This window comes from Euprymna scolopes, chromosome 15 (assembly GCF_053919585.1).
Source record: "Euprymna scolopes isolate OS-2025 chromosome 15, ASM5391958v1, whole genome shotgun sequence".
Lineage (NCBI taxonomy): Eukaryota > Metazoa > Mollusca > Cephalopoda > Sepiida > Sepiolidae > Euprymna > Euprymna scolopes.
In genome coordinates, this window is record NC_136496.1 from 129,788,213 (window position 1) to 129,805,298 (window position 17,086).

Consider the following 17,086-nt stretch of genomic DNA (forward strand, 5'->3'; position numbering starts at 1 on the left):
TGAAGTAGTCCAATGGGTTCAGGTCGGGGGAGGAGAAGGGGCCAGTGAGAGAAGAATACAAAGTTTAAGCACTCCTTCTGAAGCTAGGCCTGGGTCTCTATGGATTTATGAGCTGACACCGAGTCCTGCTGCCACACTCAGGGTCTGCCAGCGGCCACCTGATTGCACCAAGAGATCACCACACTCTGTTGCACATCCAGGTACAGTTTCGAGTTGACTTTCAAGCTGACTTCGAAGATGTGAGATAACATGATATGGCCATCACTTGAAACCACACCAAATATCATAACTGTGGCTGTAAACTTTGTTTTCATCACCCTGGGCACGTCCCTGTTATTCGTAGCGATCCAGTGATGCATTTTGAGGGTGCTGGCAATGGTCCTGTTGTCATAACTTGGATCGGTAGAGAGCATGAATTGTACAGCAGTGCATCTCTGATCTCACTCGTTGAACATTGTGTCACTTTCAGACATGATAGAAAGCTCCTATTGCTGTTGGGATTTGTATACAACTGGCCAACTAGTAGATGGTATGCAACAAAAAAGAAAACCGGTTTTCATCAAACGGAAATGGAATCTGTTTGTCTCTTCTAGGACGACAAATTTATCATTCCACGCTGTACTTGCTGAATATACTTGGTGAACCAAGTGCAAGAGAAGCAATTGCACTCAAAGGAACGGTTATAATTTTAAAAAGATCTCTTGGTTGGAGTGACTGAAATAGTGGGTGACTGCCTGGCATCTGGTAGGATGCCCCATCCCCATAAAAATAAAACGATTAAAAATGCACACACTTATAAGCATATAGACATGTATATGTTTCGCATTTTTAAGTTAGCTTCTTCATATCACCGATTGGACAATTCGAACCCGAGATCCAAGTATTATGAACCCTGGTCTCATAGACATATGTTTTGCGTTTTTATTTTACATTTGTTTTCTATAGAATTATATAACCATATTTTTGATCAAAGAATTTGAACCTCGGATTCAAGTAGCATGAACCCTGGTTTTATAATCATTCGGCCAACACTATATGATCGTACTTAAATGCGAGAGAAATATGTCTTGTATTCCTTCAATGTAAACAATGTGATTCTAAAGAGAGTTCTGATCTCCCAAGGGAGAGAATCATGCAATGTAGTTAATTTATGAATCATCAATTTATCCCTTGAAAGGCTCAACTTTAAACAAGCTTAATAAATATTAAGAAAAAATGTTTATATCCATAGACATTTATGTCTATGCATATATGTATATACCACCTTACATTCATTAACCTTTATTCTCGAGTGGCCTTCAGGCCTTGATAAATGATGTCTCCTTAGTAAAAAGAATATATTTAAAAATTTACACACACACACAAGTACACACATATTTATGTATTTTTAAAGCTTTACATTATTTTTAAATCATATTCCACATAAAGAGTACACACAATGGTATTCAAGTCGTTTACAGTTGTGTCCAAACGATTTTATTTTCAGTTATATAATATAACTTTGTTTTAACTATACATATTCCAGAGATGTACCATGGTTTCATTGATACAGATAAACTTTTATTGTTTAAAAAAGGCCCTTACAACCTATTTCAAATCATCAGTGACTTACTGAATGACGACAGTTCAAAAATAGCACGTGATGACCACCATTTTTATAACCGCCTGTTCCATTTTTTTTTTTTTTAAATAGTAAAGGTCTATCTGTGTCAATGAAACCATGGCACATCCCTAGAATATGTAATGTATAGTTTTTAAATGATTTGGTATTTCTTATAATTGAGCACTTTATTGATTTCTTTTCAACATACACTGACTCACCACACACACACACACACAGACATATATATAGTTCAGAAATTAACGCTTACAAAATGAATGAATGTGGGAACTCAAAAAGAACAGATATTAATATGAAAAATAACCAGATAAAAATGCTCAATATATGGGATAGAACATTAGCATAAATTAGAAAATTTTAAATTTTGTAAAATTAATGAAAAATAGATTGAAAATTACATGAAAATTTCCTTACTCTATAGAATTTCAAAGAGGAAAATAATTAGCAAAAATAGACGGTAACAGGATGGCTAAAATTGAACTGGTTAGCACATCAATTGAAAACTTCAGAATGGGGGTGTAGTAATTCTTTAGAAAAGAATATATCGACATATAAGTTTAAAGGATATACCAGGTGGAAACCACACATGAATATGATGTAGGAGTATCGAAATTCAAAAATTAGATTTGTCGAGATGCAGGTTGAATGGTAATCGAAAATTCATGTTGCATAATCTGTATTCCAAATGGTAAAGTTCGTCTGGGAAAAATCAGTTCATAAATGAGTTACAAGAAAAATAAAAATAAAATTAAAATGAGGGTGAGAAAATGAACTTTGGCCAGACGTACTGACCGTCAAAATTATAACCAGCCTTTTACTGTTTATTTTGCTATTTTCCTCTGAGGAGAAGAGCCATTCTTTGAAACTTTATGGAGTAAGGAAATTTTCATTTGGATCCAATCATAATTGTTGTAATTTCTAATCTATTTTAAACATATGATAATAAGATGTTGTTCTTCACAATTTAACGCAGTTTCACAGTAGCATTACTGATCATCAGAAATGTACTTAACTGGTTTTTAACGTCTGGCATTAATCAAAAAGCATAAGTGTATATTGTAGTTTGCTTGGAGCATTGTGTATATTGTTTAGATAAACTTGAAGTTTACAAAGCTGTGACAATGCAATCGAAATTATTTACTAGAAAATGAAAATAAATTTACAACAACAAAAATAATAGATAAACATTTGGTCTCATTGGTTTCCCTTACAATTCATCGCTGCAGCCTAGTGCTACCAGATCAGGCCGTCTGAAGATATTGGCTTCCTGACTCAAATACACTGTGCAGTTTTTTTGTTTTTTTTTATCTCTTTGCAAATCCAAAAACACAAACATCCCCCCCACTCTCCCTTTCCTGTTTGAAGATACTGGCTTCCTGATTTAAAACATTTTAATTCGGAAAACAACATTTTTAAGAATGTGACAACAATTTATTTTTGAAACAATCTTTTGCTTTTAAAACAATAACAAAATGACAAAGAGAAAATATTGTTCGGAATCCCCAATAAACTATTTTATAATATGGTGTTGTTTTGTGCTTTTGGCCCTAAATGACCCTTTAGAGATTGACAGGCCTTTAAACACAATCAATCAACAAATCATCGCTGCAGTCAGAACACAAGTGGATCGGATATGGATTTACTTTGAAAAGGAGGTGATCAACCTCGAAATATTAGAAACACTTGAACACCTTGAAGCACACTATTGATTGAAAATAACAAAAAACTATAGAAAATAAAAATAAAATTGCGGCTCTTGATGTTTATTTTGTTTCTTTAACCTTTCAGAAATGTACTTAACTGGTTTTTAACGTCTGGCATTAATCAAAAACATAAGTGTATATTGTAGTTTGCTTGAAAATATTGTTTTGAATCGGATCCCCTATGAACTATTTTATAATATGAACGATGACACGAACATGATCTCAATAAGCTGATTGACTAATTACCTGCATTAGTCATAATATTAAGGGACTTGAGTAGTTATAATACCCTATAAAGATGTCGCCAGTTGTACAGGAATCAGTAGAAACGATCAAGTTGATTAAATAGCCAAGTCTACTGGCTCTGGAATCAAATTTTAAGATTCCTTATACAGAGTTAAAAATGAAGATTAGCAAATATGCCCAACAACAAAGACAACAAAGTTGAAATAGCAATACACATAACAAACTCTTAGTGATCAAACTTTGCACAGGTCACACACAGATTAAACGTTTCTACTTGCTGGAAGATCAACAACAGCCAGTGTGCACAATCAAACACAGTTTTACTGAATTCAATTATCTGGATCCTATAAAAGAAACGTTTTACATAACAGATACAATGAAGGAACTGTAAAAAACGTAGTGTATTTTTTAAAAGCAGTTAATCTATATACAAAAAAATTTAAAGATCTAAAAATAAATAAATTCAACTTGATTCAGTATTAAATTGATATGCCGTTAAACAAAATAAACATCTCGTTTCACAACCAGACATTTTTTTGGCCTTCGGGACAAGATCAAAGTGTAGTATCTGTTCCGGCAGATACTGCAAGCTATGACTAGCAAAGACCAGATGTGGGGGCAACCCCACATGTCTGACCTTTAACCAGCTTCCATTTCCCACCTCTCGGGAGCTGGTCCCCTTTTCCCCTTCCCCCTCCCTTCACTCCTCACATTAAAAATCGGCCTTGTGCCTAATTTGCTCGGTGGGGGAGCAAATAAATACCATCTGTTCTCTGATACATACACAGCGATAGGCAGTCGTGTTCTGGCGACACATTCTCGTGCCCGGAGAGCTTGTTGGGTAGCGTTCTGTCCGCACCCCCACTTTGTCTGTCTTTCTCTGCTCTCCCCCCTCCCCCACGGGGGGGGATCCGAGCTGATAATTTACGACCTTCCCGCGAGGGAGGGTCGGAAACACTTTCTCTCTTCCCTCCACTAACCTCCCACTCCCTCTCTCAGTTCTATCTCCCCTCTTGCCGCCTTTGGCGCCACTTCTTTTTGGCGCCAAAGTCGGCTCCCAATTTGGACGCCGACTCCACGTCACTCATTTTGGTGAATTATACAGAAGAGAGAGAGCTTTTTTCAAAAATGGACACCCCCAGCCCGGGGACCACCAATACAGATACCCCCAGCCAGGAGGCTACCACAAGAAAAACTGCTCCCCAAGAGGACGGCTCCCCAACAGGGGAAGCAAAAAGCAACGGGGCATACCGCCCGGACACGAAACCGAAGGACGCCCCCCAGAAGGGAGAAAACTCACCAGCAGCTCCCCAAGAGGGCGACTCCCCACAAAGGGGAGAAAAAACAATGTTGGACAGGGCATCCCGCTCTGACAACAAAAATCAAGAGGCAGTAGCCCCAAAGGACGATAAGAGAGACAGTGCTCCCCAGGAGGGCTACTGCCCCAAAAGGGGAGCAAATCAAGAAAACGAGGGGGCATACAGCCTAAACCTCCCCAAAACAAAAGGGGCAAAAGCTCCCAAGGACAATGCTCCCCAGGAGGCCGACTCCCCAAAAAGGGAAGTATTTCCTGGAAGAAGTATAGAGCAGGGAGAGTCGGTCCCAAAGGAAAGCGGAAAGGGAAATGCCCCTCAAAATAGCAACCCTTCCGCCAAGGAACAGCAAAAACAGTCCAACCTCACCAAAGATCCAACACCAACAAGAGGGTTGGCATGGGGGAAGACTGTAGAGAAGCAACTGTCCCCTCAAGAGTATAAAGACTTGTACTTGACCAAGTACAGACAATACATAGAGGGGGCAGAAATTAAACCAGTGCCAGGCGCTTGGGAGGCAATCGAAGACAGAGTGCTCTCCCTCATCATCTCGGATATGCCGGAAAACCGCCTCCTAGGGATGAAAAAGGAAGACATGGCAGGGCTCCTACATAAGCTAAATATCCCGGTATTATACCTGTACCAGAGGAGCTACGCCATGTGGGACATCCTCCTACCCACCAAGGAAGATGCAGAGAGACTCTCCCTCCAAGAAATAAAGCATGGGAGAGTCAAACTAACACCTGAATACCAGGGCAAGAGAAGGACTCGGGTGCAGGTATTTAATGTGCCAACCCAAATACCTGCGGAAGTATTAGGATGCCTCTTCAGCCAGTACGGTGAGGTAGAACAGGTGACCCCAATACGGTCAAAAACTGGGACTCACCTGGGCTGCTACACAATAGCAATGAGGCTGAAGAGGAAAGGTTTTCAGGCAATACCACCGCTGCTGACATACAAAGACGCCAGCATAACGGTAGTGGTGGAGGGCCGTCGTCCACACTGTTGGTTCTGCCAAAAGCAGGGCCACATGGCTAGGAGTTGCCCCCAAAGGGTAACCCCTAATCCAATAACCCAAAAGGCGGTCACATCCACTGAGACAACGCCCGCACCAAAACAGGCGGCAACAACCCCTGCAACTGCAGCACCAACCCCAGCTCCAAGGAAAACTCAAACCACCCAGGAGGCCAAGGGGGAAGAATGGAGCACGGTAGTGAGACAAAAGCGGAAACACTTAATCCCTTCTGCCACCGTCCCACCACCAGCCCAAAAATCGAGGCAGGAGCCTCTGCAAATGCAGAAACAACAACAGCCACCGCAGCCAATGCCGCGGAAACAACTGCAGCAGCAACTACTGCAACAGCAAAATCAGCAAGTGCAGCAGAAGCAGCAGCAGCAACGACACCAGCGAGAGCAGCAACAACAAAAACAGCTGCAGCAGCAAATAGAGGAGCAGACACAACCAACGGTCCCCACACCAATCGAGACGGGGATCAAGCGGAGAAAAGACTGCTCCTCTGAGGATGAATCCGCAAGTGAGAGGGAGAGGAACTCAACCTCACCTCTCCCCGGTTCATTCGAAAGAATGAAAAAGAAAAACAAAAGAAGAAAAGAGGAAGAAAAGGTGGCCCCCACTCCCTGTGAACATACACCACCCCTAACAACAAAATCCACTTCCACCCCCAAACCACACACTGCAACAACACCAGACACCGCACCAACACCAGACACCGCACTAACACCAGACACCGCACCAACACGAGACACCACACCAACACCAGACACCGCACCAACACCAACACCAGACACCGCACCAACACCAAACACTGCACCAACACCAACACCAACACCAGGCACCACACAAACACCCGTCCCCACACCAAGGCAAACTGAGCCACTACCCCAAAAAGAAAATGAAAAGAATGAACCGAGGGAGAGGAGAGACTCCTCTGCCTCTTGCAGACCAAAGGTCCTTGCCCCTGAGGAACTATGTTATGTAGACCCTCTATCTGTGGCCACAGACATTTCCCATCGGCAGAGGAAAAACTTAAAACCTCTGCTCGATTACAAACAGATAGAGGGGAAAGATGTAAATATCCCCTCAAATTTCCCGGACGCCCCACTCCTAATAACCTTTGTCAGAACTCCAGAGGCCTGCAAGACCAACTTGTGGACAAGGCTGCAGGCCGCTGAAGGGGCGTTTCCGGGAATTGAACTGGTTAAAAAAAATGACCCTTCTCTTGATGAACTGTCAAAACAATGCAAGGGAAGGGTCCCAGTGTTGGTCCATCCGTCACTCTATAGGGCCCTTAAATTGACCTACCCTTTGGATGTCGGCGGCATTGTGAGAGAAGGTCAGGACATGAAAAACCTGACCACCTTGAGCATTGCACACAACGTCGGTGTCCTTTCCCCGGCTGACTTCGGAGCTGAGTGTAACACACCTTAAGGTAGGTACCATGGCTTTGAATTTGGCTAGTCTGAATGCGAGGGGCTTGAGATCATCGGGCCGGGCGGCTCGCCTCCGGCACGACCTCTTGTCCCTGGGAGTGGATGTCGCTGCGATTCAGGAGACGCATTTCGTTTCCTCTGTGGACTGTCAGGTGCTGGCCCGAGACTTTGAGGTTTTCTCAGCATATGGCAGCCCGCGGGGGAAGGGAGTTTCCGTGCTGGTTAAACGTACCCTGTCGGCGACGGTCGACGTTGTCCATAGAGATGCAGTGGGTAGGCTGGTTGTGGCCGATGTTGCCGTAAAAGATTCTGTGTTTCGGGTGATTGCGGTTCATGCGCCCAGCACCGCTCGTGAGAGGGTCTCATTCTTCAGTCAGCTTGACGCGTTTGTAGATTGTCGGAAGCGGGTAGTGCTAATGGGGGATTGGAATTCCATCTTAGACCCCGACATAGATAAGGTAGGAGGCGGAGCTAGAGGATCGGAGAGGTGCGAGTCCAGCCTGGCTGATCTGATGGCTAGATGCGGTCTGGTCGACAGGTTTCGGGTCGAGCATCCAGGGCGGGAGATGTGGACGTGGACCAATAGTGTTTCCTCCTATCCAAATACTTATTTGGACAGGATGTTAGTTAGGAGAGGCGAAGTAGACTTCTTATCTTGTCCCACGTTCACTTGGCTAGGCCAGACGGACCATAAATTAGTTATGGCCCGGCTGAAGCTAGGAAATAGGCCTAAGTTAGCGGGGTACTGGAAGTTAAACACCTCCCTTCTGGAGAGACAAGACTTCCAAGATCAGTTAAGAGAATTGATTAAAAAGGCACTAGTGGGGGCGGTTACCGGGAGTAAGTGGTGGTTAGGTCTCAAAGCCAAGATCAGAAGCTTCTCCGTCAAGTATGCCCAGCGCCTCGCACTAGATAAGGCCAAGACGAAGAAGAAGCTAGAGCAGAAACTAGCCCAGGCTACCGGGGAGGGTGATAGGGTTAGTCAGGAACTAGCTAAGCAGGACCTTCTACGCGAGACTAGCGAGCGTTACGAAGGCCAAGTAGTTAGAGCTAGGCTTAGAAAGATAGGCAACGAAGCAGTCAATTCTGATGCAGACGTGCGCCGTGAGGTTTCTAGGCGTGGCTCGGACAAATATATTGCAAAAATCAAACATCCGAATGGACGCACCCTGGAATCGACTCGGGAGATCTGTGAGGGGTTTCGAGAACATTTCGAGGAGCATTTTACGCAGCAGCCCGATCTTCCGGTCCTTGAGTTTAGCGACTATTTGGCCGACTCTCCCCGCCTCGAGGCGGCTAGAGCGGCTGGTTGCGAGGGCCGGGTGACGGAGCAGGAGGTCTTTACTGCGCTGAAGCAGGTCAGCTGTGACAGATCGCCAGGACTTGATGGTCTGCCATACGAACTGTACTTGAGGCTGTCGCCCATGTTTCTGCCTCTTCTGACGGATATGTTCAACCATTGGTTTGCTCAGGGATCCATCCCAGGGCAGGTGACCAAGGGAGTGATCACATTGCTGAAGAAAGGTGACGGGCATGGAGGGGAAGAGTTAGACGACTACAGGCCCATAACTCTGCTAAACACAGAGTTGAAGATTTTGGCCAAGGTCCTGTCGAATCGGCTGCAGGTTGTTATCGACGAGTTGGTTGAACCAGAACAGAACTACGCTGTGAAGGGGAGATCGATTCAGAACAACTTGCACCTGATCCGCATGATCCTAGAGGGGGGAATAGATGACGACACAGAAGCCGCGCTGATAAACTTAGATCAGTCCAAAGCTTTCGATAGGGTCGACCATCGTTTCCTGGCATCTGTCTTAGAGGCCGCCGGTTTTAAACCGGACTTTTGCAAGTGGATCTCCATAATGTATCGGCAGCCCATGGCTGTCGTGCAAGTGAACGGAAAGCGCTCGAAACCCTTTGTTATCTCTCGGTCGGTTCGTCAGGGTTGTCCGCTGTCGCCCCTGCTTTATGTCCTGGCTTTGGAGCCTCTTCTCCGCAAGCTGAGACATGGGGAGGCAAATTCGGCCCTGCGCGGAATGGCTCTGCCTGGCGGCTCAGCTGCCAAGGTATCCGCGTTCGCCGATGATGTCACGATCTTCGTGTCGGGCTCCAGAGACATTGAGGTCGTGTCGGAGGCACTCACACAGTACGAAAGAATTACAGGGGCCAAGATAAACCGCAACAAGTCGGTAGGACTGCGGTTGGGCGCATGGAGTGGCAACGCAAACCTCCCTGCGCCCTTCAGCTGGACAGATGGCCCGGTCCGGATCCTCGGCGTGTGGTTCGGACCGGGTCTCCAGCTTGACAAGAATTGGTTGGAGGTACGGTCAAAGGTGGAGGCTGCAGTCAGTTCGTGGCTTCCTAGGAAACTTTCCTTAAAGGGTAGAGCTGAGGCGTGCGCCACTTACGTCTTTCCTCTCATCCTTTACCGACTGGCCGTACTTCCCCTGCCTGCACAACACCTAAAAGCTCTCGTCGAACTCTTGTCCTCGCTCCTTTGGGACAGAGGAAGACACTGGGTGAGCAGACAGGTCTGTATTCAACGTCCGTGTGAGGGAGGCTTGGGAATGCCGGACTTGAAGTGTCATCGAGATGCTGAGAGACTGGCCTTCCTGAGCAACTATATGCAGGAGGACCAACCGTGGCACCCCGTGGTTACTGCCGCCTTCCCCGACCTCGTTCTCGACCCTTCCATCGAGAGCCGTCGCAGGCCGCGGGGAGAATCTGCCTACATGAAAGAGTGCCGAGCCGCGCTAAAACGACTACCAAGGTCCAGTGACCTTGTGACTGCTACCCGTAGGGAACTCCACAGGGATCTAGTGAGGGAGGCCGCTGACGACCCGCTATGCGCGCGTTTGGGGTGGCAGCAGAGTGAGATCCGCTCCGCGTGGAGCTGGGCGCCAGGTTCGAGTCATCTGAACAATTCGGAGTTCTCTCTGACCTGGCGATTGGCCCGAAATGCACTTCCACTCAACAACATACAATGCAGTTCTGGGTTTCTGGAGTCGCCCGATTGTCCCCGTTGTGGGACAACGGCTGTGGAAACTACGGATCACGCTTTCTTTGATTGCCGCGAACTCCGCCAGTACTGGTCGTATGTCAGTGGGGTGACGGCTCGCATCGATCCTGAGCATCCTCGCCCAATTACTGTATCCAATGTTGTGGACAACGTGAGGCCGCCGTGGGACCGGGAAAGACAAATGGTCTACGTTACGATTCTGGCCGTGGCGAGAATGGTGATTTGGACGTCGCGTCTGCAAGGTTGCCGGGGGGTGTTGTCTTTTTCTGATCAAGATCTGATCGCGTTCTTTAAACACCAACTACGGGTGAAGATCAGATGTGATAGAAGAAGGCTGCATCGCGCGGCATTTGACAGAAGATGGATACATGTGGCAAGTCTGTGTGTACGAAGAGGAGCCAAATTCGAATACGTGTTCCCCGCCTAGGTGTGGAACGCGCAGTTCTGTAAAGTTAAATTAAACAAGTAGTCTCTCAGCTAGCTGAGTGTGTGTTCCATCCCTCCCCGATTAGGAAGCCTCCAAGATCCCCATCCCCTCTTACCTGCAATTTTTGTTTTTTCACCCCTTCCTCTAAATTTTACCCATCTTGGAGAAAAAGAAATACAAACTAACCTCCATCCCTTACCCACAAAATTTTCTTTTCTCCATTCACCCCCATCTAGAGGGCATCCCCACCTAGAGACTGACCCGCAGAAGCGAGGTTCCTTTTACAAACCTAGTGGAACGGGCAGTCTATCAACTAGACGGGGTTGGGAGGGTCCTACTAATCACCTTTTGTTTTTTCTTCCCCCTCCCTCGACACAAATGAATTATTGTTACCATTTTATTGTTATCTTTTTTGTTTTTACACGTCAATAAAAAATGTTTTAAAAATTGGGAGTTACTAGGACGTCCCCCAAGATGAAAGGGTGAATGCGGTATTATGGTGAAAGAAGATACTAGCTGGGAGAAACTTTTGACTTTGTTTAGTTCTGGAGCGACAAGGATGACCAACGACCCCCAAAATCCCCCCTTTTGAGTTGGCCATGTGCCTAAGTTTTTTGTTCACCGTTAATTTTACTGTATTTTTTTAACATGAATAAAAGATTTAATATCTCAAAGTGTAGTATCTGTTCCGGCAGATACTGCACTTAAGATAATGTGTACCAGTCAATGGAGGGGAAACCCTCTATACTGGGACAATTATTATTTTTGGTAACCAGAGTGACCCCTTTTAGGGGAGCTGGTTTTTACCTCACATTAAAAACGGCCTTGTGCCTAATTTGCTCAGTGGGGGAGCAAATAAATACCATCTGTTCCGGCAGATACTGCAAGCAAAGACCATATGTGGGGGGAAACCCCACATATAAGACCTTGGTCAATGTAGGGGCAACTCTTCATACCAATTGTCACTATCCAGCTCCCCTACTCCCCGGGGAGTTGGTCCCCATTTCCCCCTCACTCCTCACATTAAAAATCGGCCTTGTGCCTAATTTGCTCAGTGGGGGAGCAAATAAATACTATCTGTTCCGGCAGATGCTGCAAGCTATGACTAGCTATGACTAGCAAAGACCAGATGTGGGGGCAACCCCACATGCCTGACCTTTAACCAGCTCCCATTTCCCACCTCTCGGGAGCTGGTCCCCTTTTCCCTTCACTCCTCACATTAAAAATCGGCCTTGTGCCTAATTTGCTCGGTGGGGGAGCAAATAAATACCATCTGTTCCGGCAGATACTGCAAGCAAAGACCATACGTGGGGGCGACCCCACGTATAAGACCTTGGTCAATGTAGGGGCAACCCTTCATACCAATTGTCACTATCCAGCTCCCCTACTCCCCGGGGAGTTGGTCCCCATTTCCCCTTCACTCCTCACTTTAAAAATCGGCCTTGTGCCTAATTTGCTCGGTGGGGGAGCAAATAAATACCATCTGTTCCGACAGATACTGCAAGCAAAGACCATATGTGTGGGCAACCTCACATATAAGACCTTGGTCAATGTAGGGGCAACCCTTCATACCAATTGTCACTATTCAACTCCCCTACTCCCCGGGGAGTTGGTCCCCATTTCCCCTTCACTCCTCACATTAAAAATCGGCCTTGTGCCTAATTTGCTCGGTGAGGGAGCAAATAAATACCATCTGTTCCGACAGATACTGCAAGCTATGACTAGCTACGACTAGCTATGACTAGCAAAGACCAGATGTGGGGGCAGCCCCACATGCCTGACCATTAACCAGCTCCCATTTCCCACCTCCCGGGAGCTGGTCCCCTTTTTCCCTTCCCCCTCCCTTCACTCCTCACATTAAAAATCGGCCTTGTGCCTAATTTGCTCGGTGGGGGAGCAAATAAATACCATCTGTTCCGACAGATACTGCAAGCAAAGACCAGATGCGGGGGAAACCCCACATACCTGACCTTTAACCAGCTCCCATTTCCCACCTCTCGGGAGCTGGTCCCCTTTTTCCCTTCCCCCTCCCTTCACTCCTCACATTAAAAATTGGCCTTGTGCCTAATTTGCTCGGTGGGGGAGCAAATAAATACCATCTGTTCTTCAGATGCTGCACTTCTATTTCTTGTTCTCTTTCTGTGGAGGAGAAATCCTTCACGACTGAGACAATTTTTATTTTTGTACCTTTTCTCCACGTTAAAAAACGACCCTGGTGTCTAACTGTCCCGTGGGGGGGGGGGCATAGTAAATAGGTACATTACATTGTCTCAGCCTTCTGAATTCTAAACCTAAGTACACAAACACAATTATTTGGAAGGAAAATTAATCAGAGTGCTCAATTATCAAACTATCGGTCTCATGTTAAAGTAAAGAAATTATTGAAAAATTGCAGTTTTTACTCTTAAAATATCGGAACCAAACCGAATTAATTTACGATTCTTTTGTAATATGTATTCTATTTTGATTGTTTTGCAAATGTTTGTGAATTTTACTCCTTTATTTTTTAAATTCATTTTATTTTTCTGTTTATTGTTTTAGAATTTTTATTCCAGCCATCATCACAATCTCTTCCTTACCTGCAGCTTTTTACTTTCAAATTAAAAATTCCTAACTTTAAATTTAAGATGTAAAAATATATTTAAAAAATTTTTAAACCGGCTGAACTTTAAGTTAAAAAAGGCTTAAATAAGAAAAAAAAAAGTTAAATTTTAAATTAAAAAATGACTTCATTTTAAATTGAAACGTTGCTCAATTTGAAATAGCTCAATTTTAGATTAAAGACATCAACTTAAAGAGTGATTCAATTTTAAATCTAAAAAACTAAAAGAAAAATATGGATCAACTTTAACTTAAAACTTAGCTCAAACCTTTAAAATTGCCTTAATAAAAGGATATGGCTCAACTTTAAATAAAGACTTAACTTAATTCTTAAAAAGTCTCAACTTTAAATTAAAAAACTGGTTCAAATTTAAATTTAAAAAAAAGCTCAGATTTATTTTTTAAATTGAAATACAAATTAAAAAACTCAACCTCAAATTAAAAAAAGTTTAATTTAAAATCTAATTATTCATATTTGCATGCAAATTTAAAATTTAAATTTTTATTTTTCAAATTGAATTTGTTTCTGTTTTAAGATTTTATGACAATTTTATTAAAAAAATTATAAACTTAATTCAGATTTATTTCATTTTAAGATGAGTTTTTTTTAATTGTGAGTAAAATGGTGTAGATATCATTTAACTTAATTTTCTTTTCCTTTTTTGTGATTGACCCCCACTTTTCATTCCTCAACTTTGATGTCCATCTTGATTTAGTAAGTTCCTTCATTAACGCATCTGAACCTTCCAGTTAGCACACTTTCTTTTTTTTTAAATGTTACATGTTTTTTTAGTTTATTTTTATTCTTCTGATATTTTGATATTTCTGCTTTGAGAACAAGATATGATGGATCGCTTTCAAGTCACAGAAACCTTTCATTGTAATCATTCGTTTGTAAATGTTGTCATTCTGTCCTACTAACTTTGTAGGTTTATCAGAGCAGCAAGAGTCAAGAACGAAGAATTTTGTCACCATTTCATTTTATTCGAAAGGTAACCATAAAAGCACCCTCCATCTAATTTTTTTTTGCCTGCTGTCTTCTGCTTCCTTTGTAACTACGTCCGATATTCCTCTTTATTAAAAAATAATTGTATATATATATATATATATATATATATATATAGAGAGAGAGAGAGAGAGATAAAGGAAATTAAATTATGCAAATTAACATTTACAAAATTTATTGTCCAAAAATGAAGAATACTGCATACAAAATATTAATTTCTTATTCCATGGAGTTTCAAAAATTTATTTTTCTTCAGAGGAAAATAACTAACAAAATAAAAGTATAGAATTGCTTAAAAATTGGAAACTTAAAAAAAATGTTCAAAAAATGTTCGAAAAGTCTTTTTTTAATTTTTTTTACTGCTTTTTCACCCTAAACAAGGTATAGTGAAGGACTACTATTTAGTACTAAATTTAGGAGTACTATAGAGGGAGTTGTGCAATGATATGTATTTTTCACATTACATTTGAAAAGGATATTGAAAATTATGTCCATTGATCCAGATATAGTCAAATAATTAAATCTGATCAATGAAATTGGTTGAAAAATCCAGTAAAAAAAAAATCCAGTAAAAAAAAATCCAGACTATTTTTGTAAGTAAATCCAGATGGATCAATAAAAAGTCAACCATAAATTTGAGAAAATGTGAATACTTCAAAGTTGAGGTAAATTTGATAACTTGAAAAATCAATGCAGTTAAACGTATAAATATATATTTGCGCATGCGTAGAACATACACATTACATCAAGTAAGTTTCAATTTTTCAAGTTTGACCCCTTAGCCACTATTTTTCCAGCTAAAAACCAAATCGATTTTGTTCCACAGGTCCGAATACCCATACATCAAGTTTGAAGTCTGTAAACAAAAAATTAACAGAGTAGTTTGGTAGGGACCATTCCGCAGAGAGAAGATAGAGATTTACTCTAAATGCAGCTCACAAAATGCTATGCAATTATGCTTTAAATGATTATGCAAATTAGTTATCCTTTTTGAAGTCGTTTACAACTAAGTGAATACAATGAAGTTGTATTCACTTTTAAAATAGAAAAGTGGACGTTTAATATCAATATCAGTGCGATAAATAACCAAACGTATATATGAGAGAAAGTGATCATCTACACCTTATCTCACTCAATTTAGATCTTGTAGAAAATTTCTCAATGAGATAAAAATAAAAATCAATGAGCAGCTCAATAGATAGTGGAATAGAGCTAAACGTATATGTATAGAGTGAGATTTTGGAGATTCAAATCAATTTCCAAATGAAGAGTATACAATAAGGTATTATGTGTTTTTTACAGCTGTTTCAAAGTAGCGTTTATTTTCAGTCTTACAATGAATTATATATATACACATATATATATATCCTCACCTGCATTGAACAACAATGGAAAACGTTTATGTGTGTGTAATTGTGAACCAAGGGTTGCACAATTCCTAACCACACGTCTCCTGAATCGACACTGCTTGATTGATTGAATCGACATCCTTGAATGGCAAGGAGGAGTCCAGGACGACTGAAAGCAATGGTGAGATAAGCAGAGAGCACATACATAATCATCAGAACAAGAAGAAAAAGTTGAGGAGAAGATTAACAAATAAACTCTGTAGGCCATGGCATTTCGAAGCTAAATGCTTCTCATCAGAAGAGGAGAAGGGTCAGAATTATACAAAATGCAAATAAAGAAAAACTAGCTTCATGACATTTCGAAACGAAATGAGAATGAAGGATAAAAATGGTAAATAGTAATTAACGGTAGGTACAACATATGAGGATAAATAGGAGAGGATAGCATATATATAGGTAATAGGGAAATAATATATATATATATATATATATATATATATATATATATATATATAATGTTGATTACTCAGAATAAACCAGTCATTTATTTCTCAAATACAAAACACTTTGTTTAGTCATTTCTTATAATTAGAAAGAAAAAGTTGAAAATCCGAAATATGTGATTAAAATCATTTTAAGTGATTGCTCCCGGGTGACGCTGTTAATTGACAAATATATATTTTTTAACACATTTCCCTTTGCCGCCCTCAAAATATTGTTGCATGTCTGCATGTGCCAGGACACTTTCATCTTTCATCCATTTATTGTATTGCACGCGTTTTGTTGGGAAACAATTAACAAGGATCGTTGTGATTTGAAACTGGTTTTAATCAGCAAGGAATCACTGCATTTACTTTGTTTTGTACTAGCAGGACCTATCTCCGGCGTTGCTCGGGATGAAATATAAAAGAATGTTTTAAGTATAAAAATAGATCCGTAAAATATTTTAGGTTTTAGAATAGGGGATCAATATGTGTTGATTCATTATTTTCGAGGAGGAGGGGTAGTTTTTTTTTTTTTGGGGGGGGGGGGGGTTCTGGTGCTTTTAAGCAATACGAGTGGAAGTAAACAGACTTTGCAAAGTTAAATTAAAATTTTAGTGTTAGTTGAGAGTTAGCTTATCAAGGTATGAAGACCACTTGAGGATAAAAGTCTATGAGTCAATGGTGATCACTGAGACCAAGGTGTAGTGATCGTTAGTGTTGGAAATTGTGTAGAATTTGATTAAGGGGATGACTCAACAAAATCTTGTTTGCATTTGACTTGAAGACGACCATGTTGTAGTCAGTTTGAAAGCAGGCCAGTAAAACAGAGTTACACAGTCGGGCAATTCTAGGAATGAAGCTATGT

At 41.9% G+C, this 17,086-nt stretch overlaps 1 protein-coding gene across 3 annotated transcripts in view; it reads left to right on the forward strand.

Annotated features, from left to right (window-relative positions):
* The window catches only part of LOC145294135 (nesprin-1-like), a 1,091,614-nt gene that overhangs the window by 1,040,744 nt on the left and 33,784 nt on the right, over positions 1-17,086 (forward strand). For all 3 annotated transcript variants that reach the window (XM_080141241.1, XM_080141242.1, XM_080141243.1), the window contains one exon: positions 14,311-14,373. In XM_080141241.1, coding sequence (XP_079997367.1) covers positions 14,311-14,373 — 63 coding nt within the window. The remainder of the gene's footprint in view (positions 1-14,310; positions 14,374-17,086) is intronic.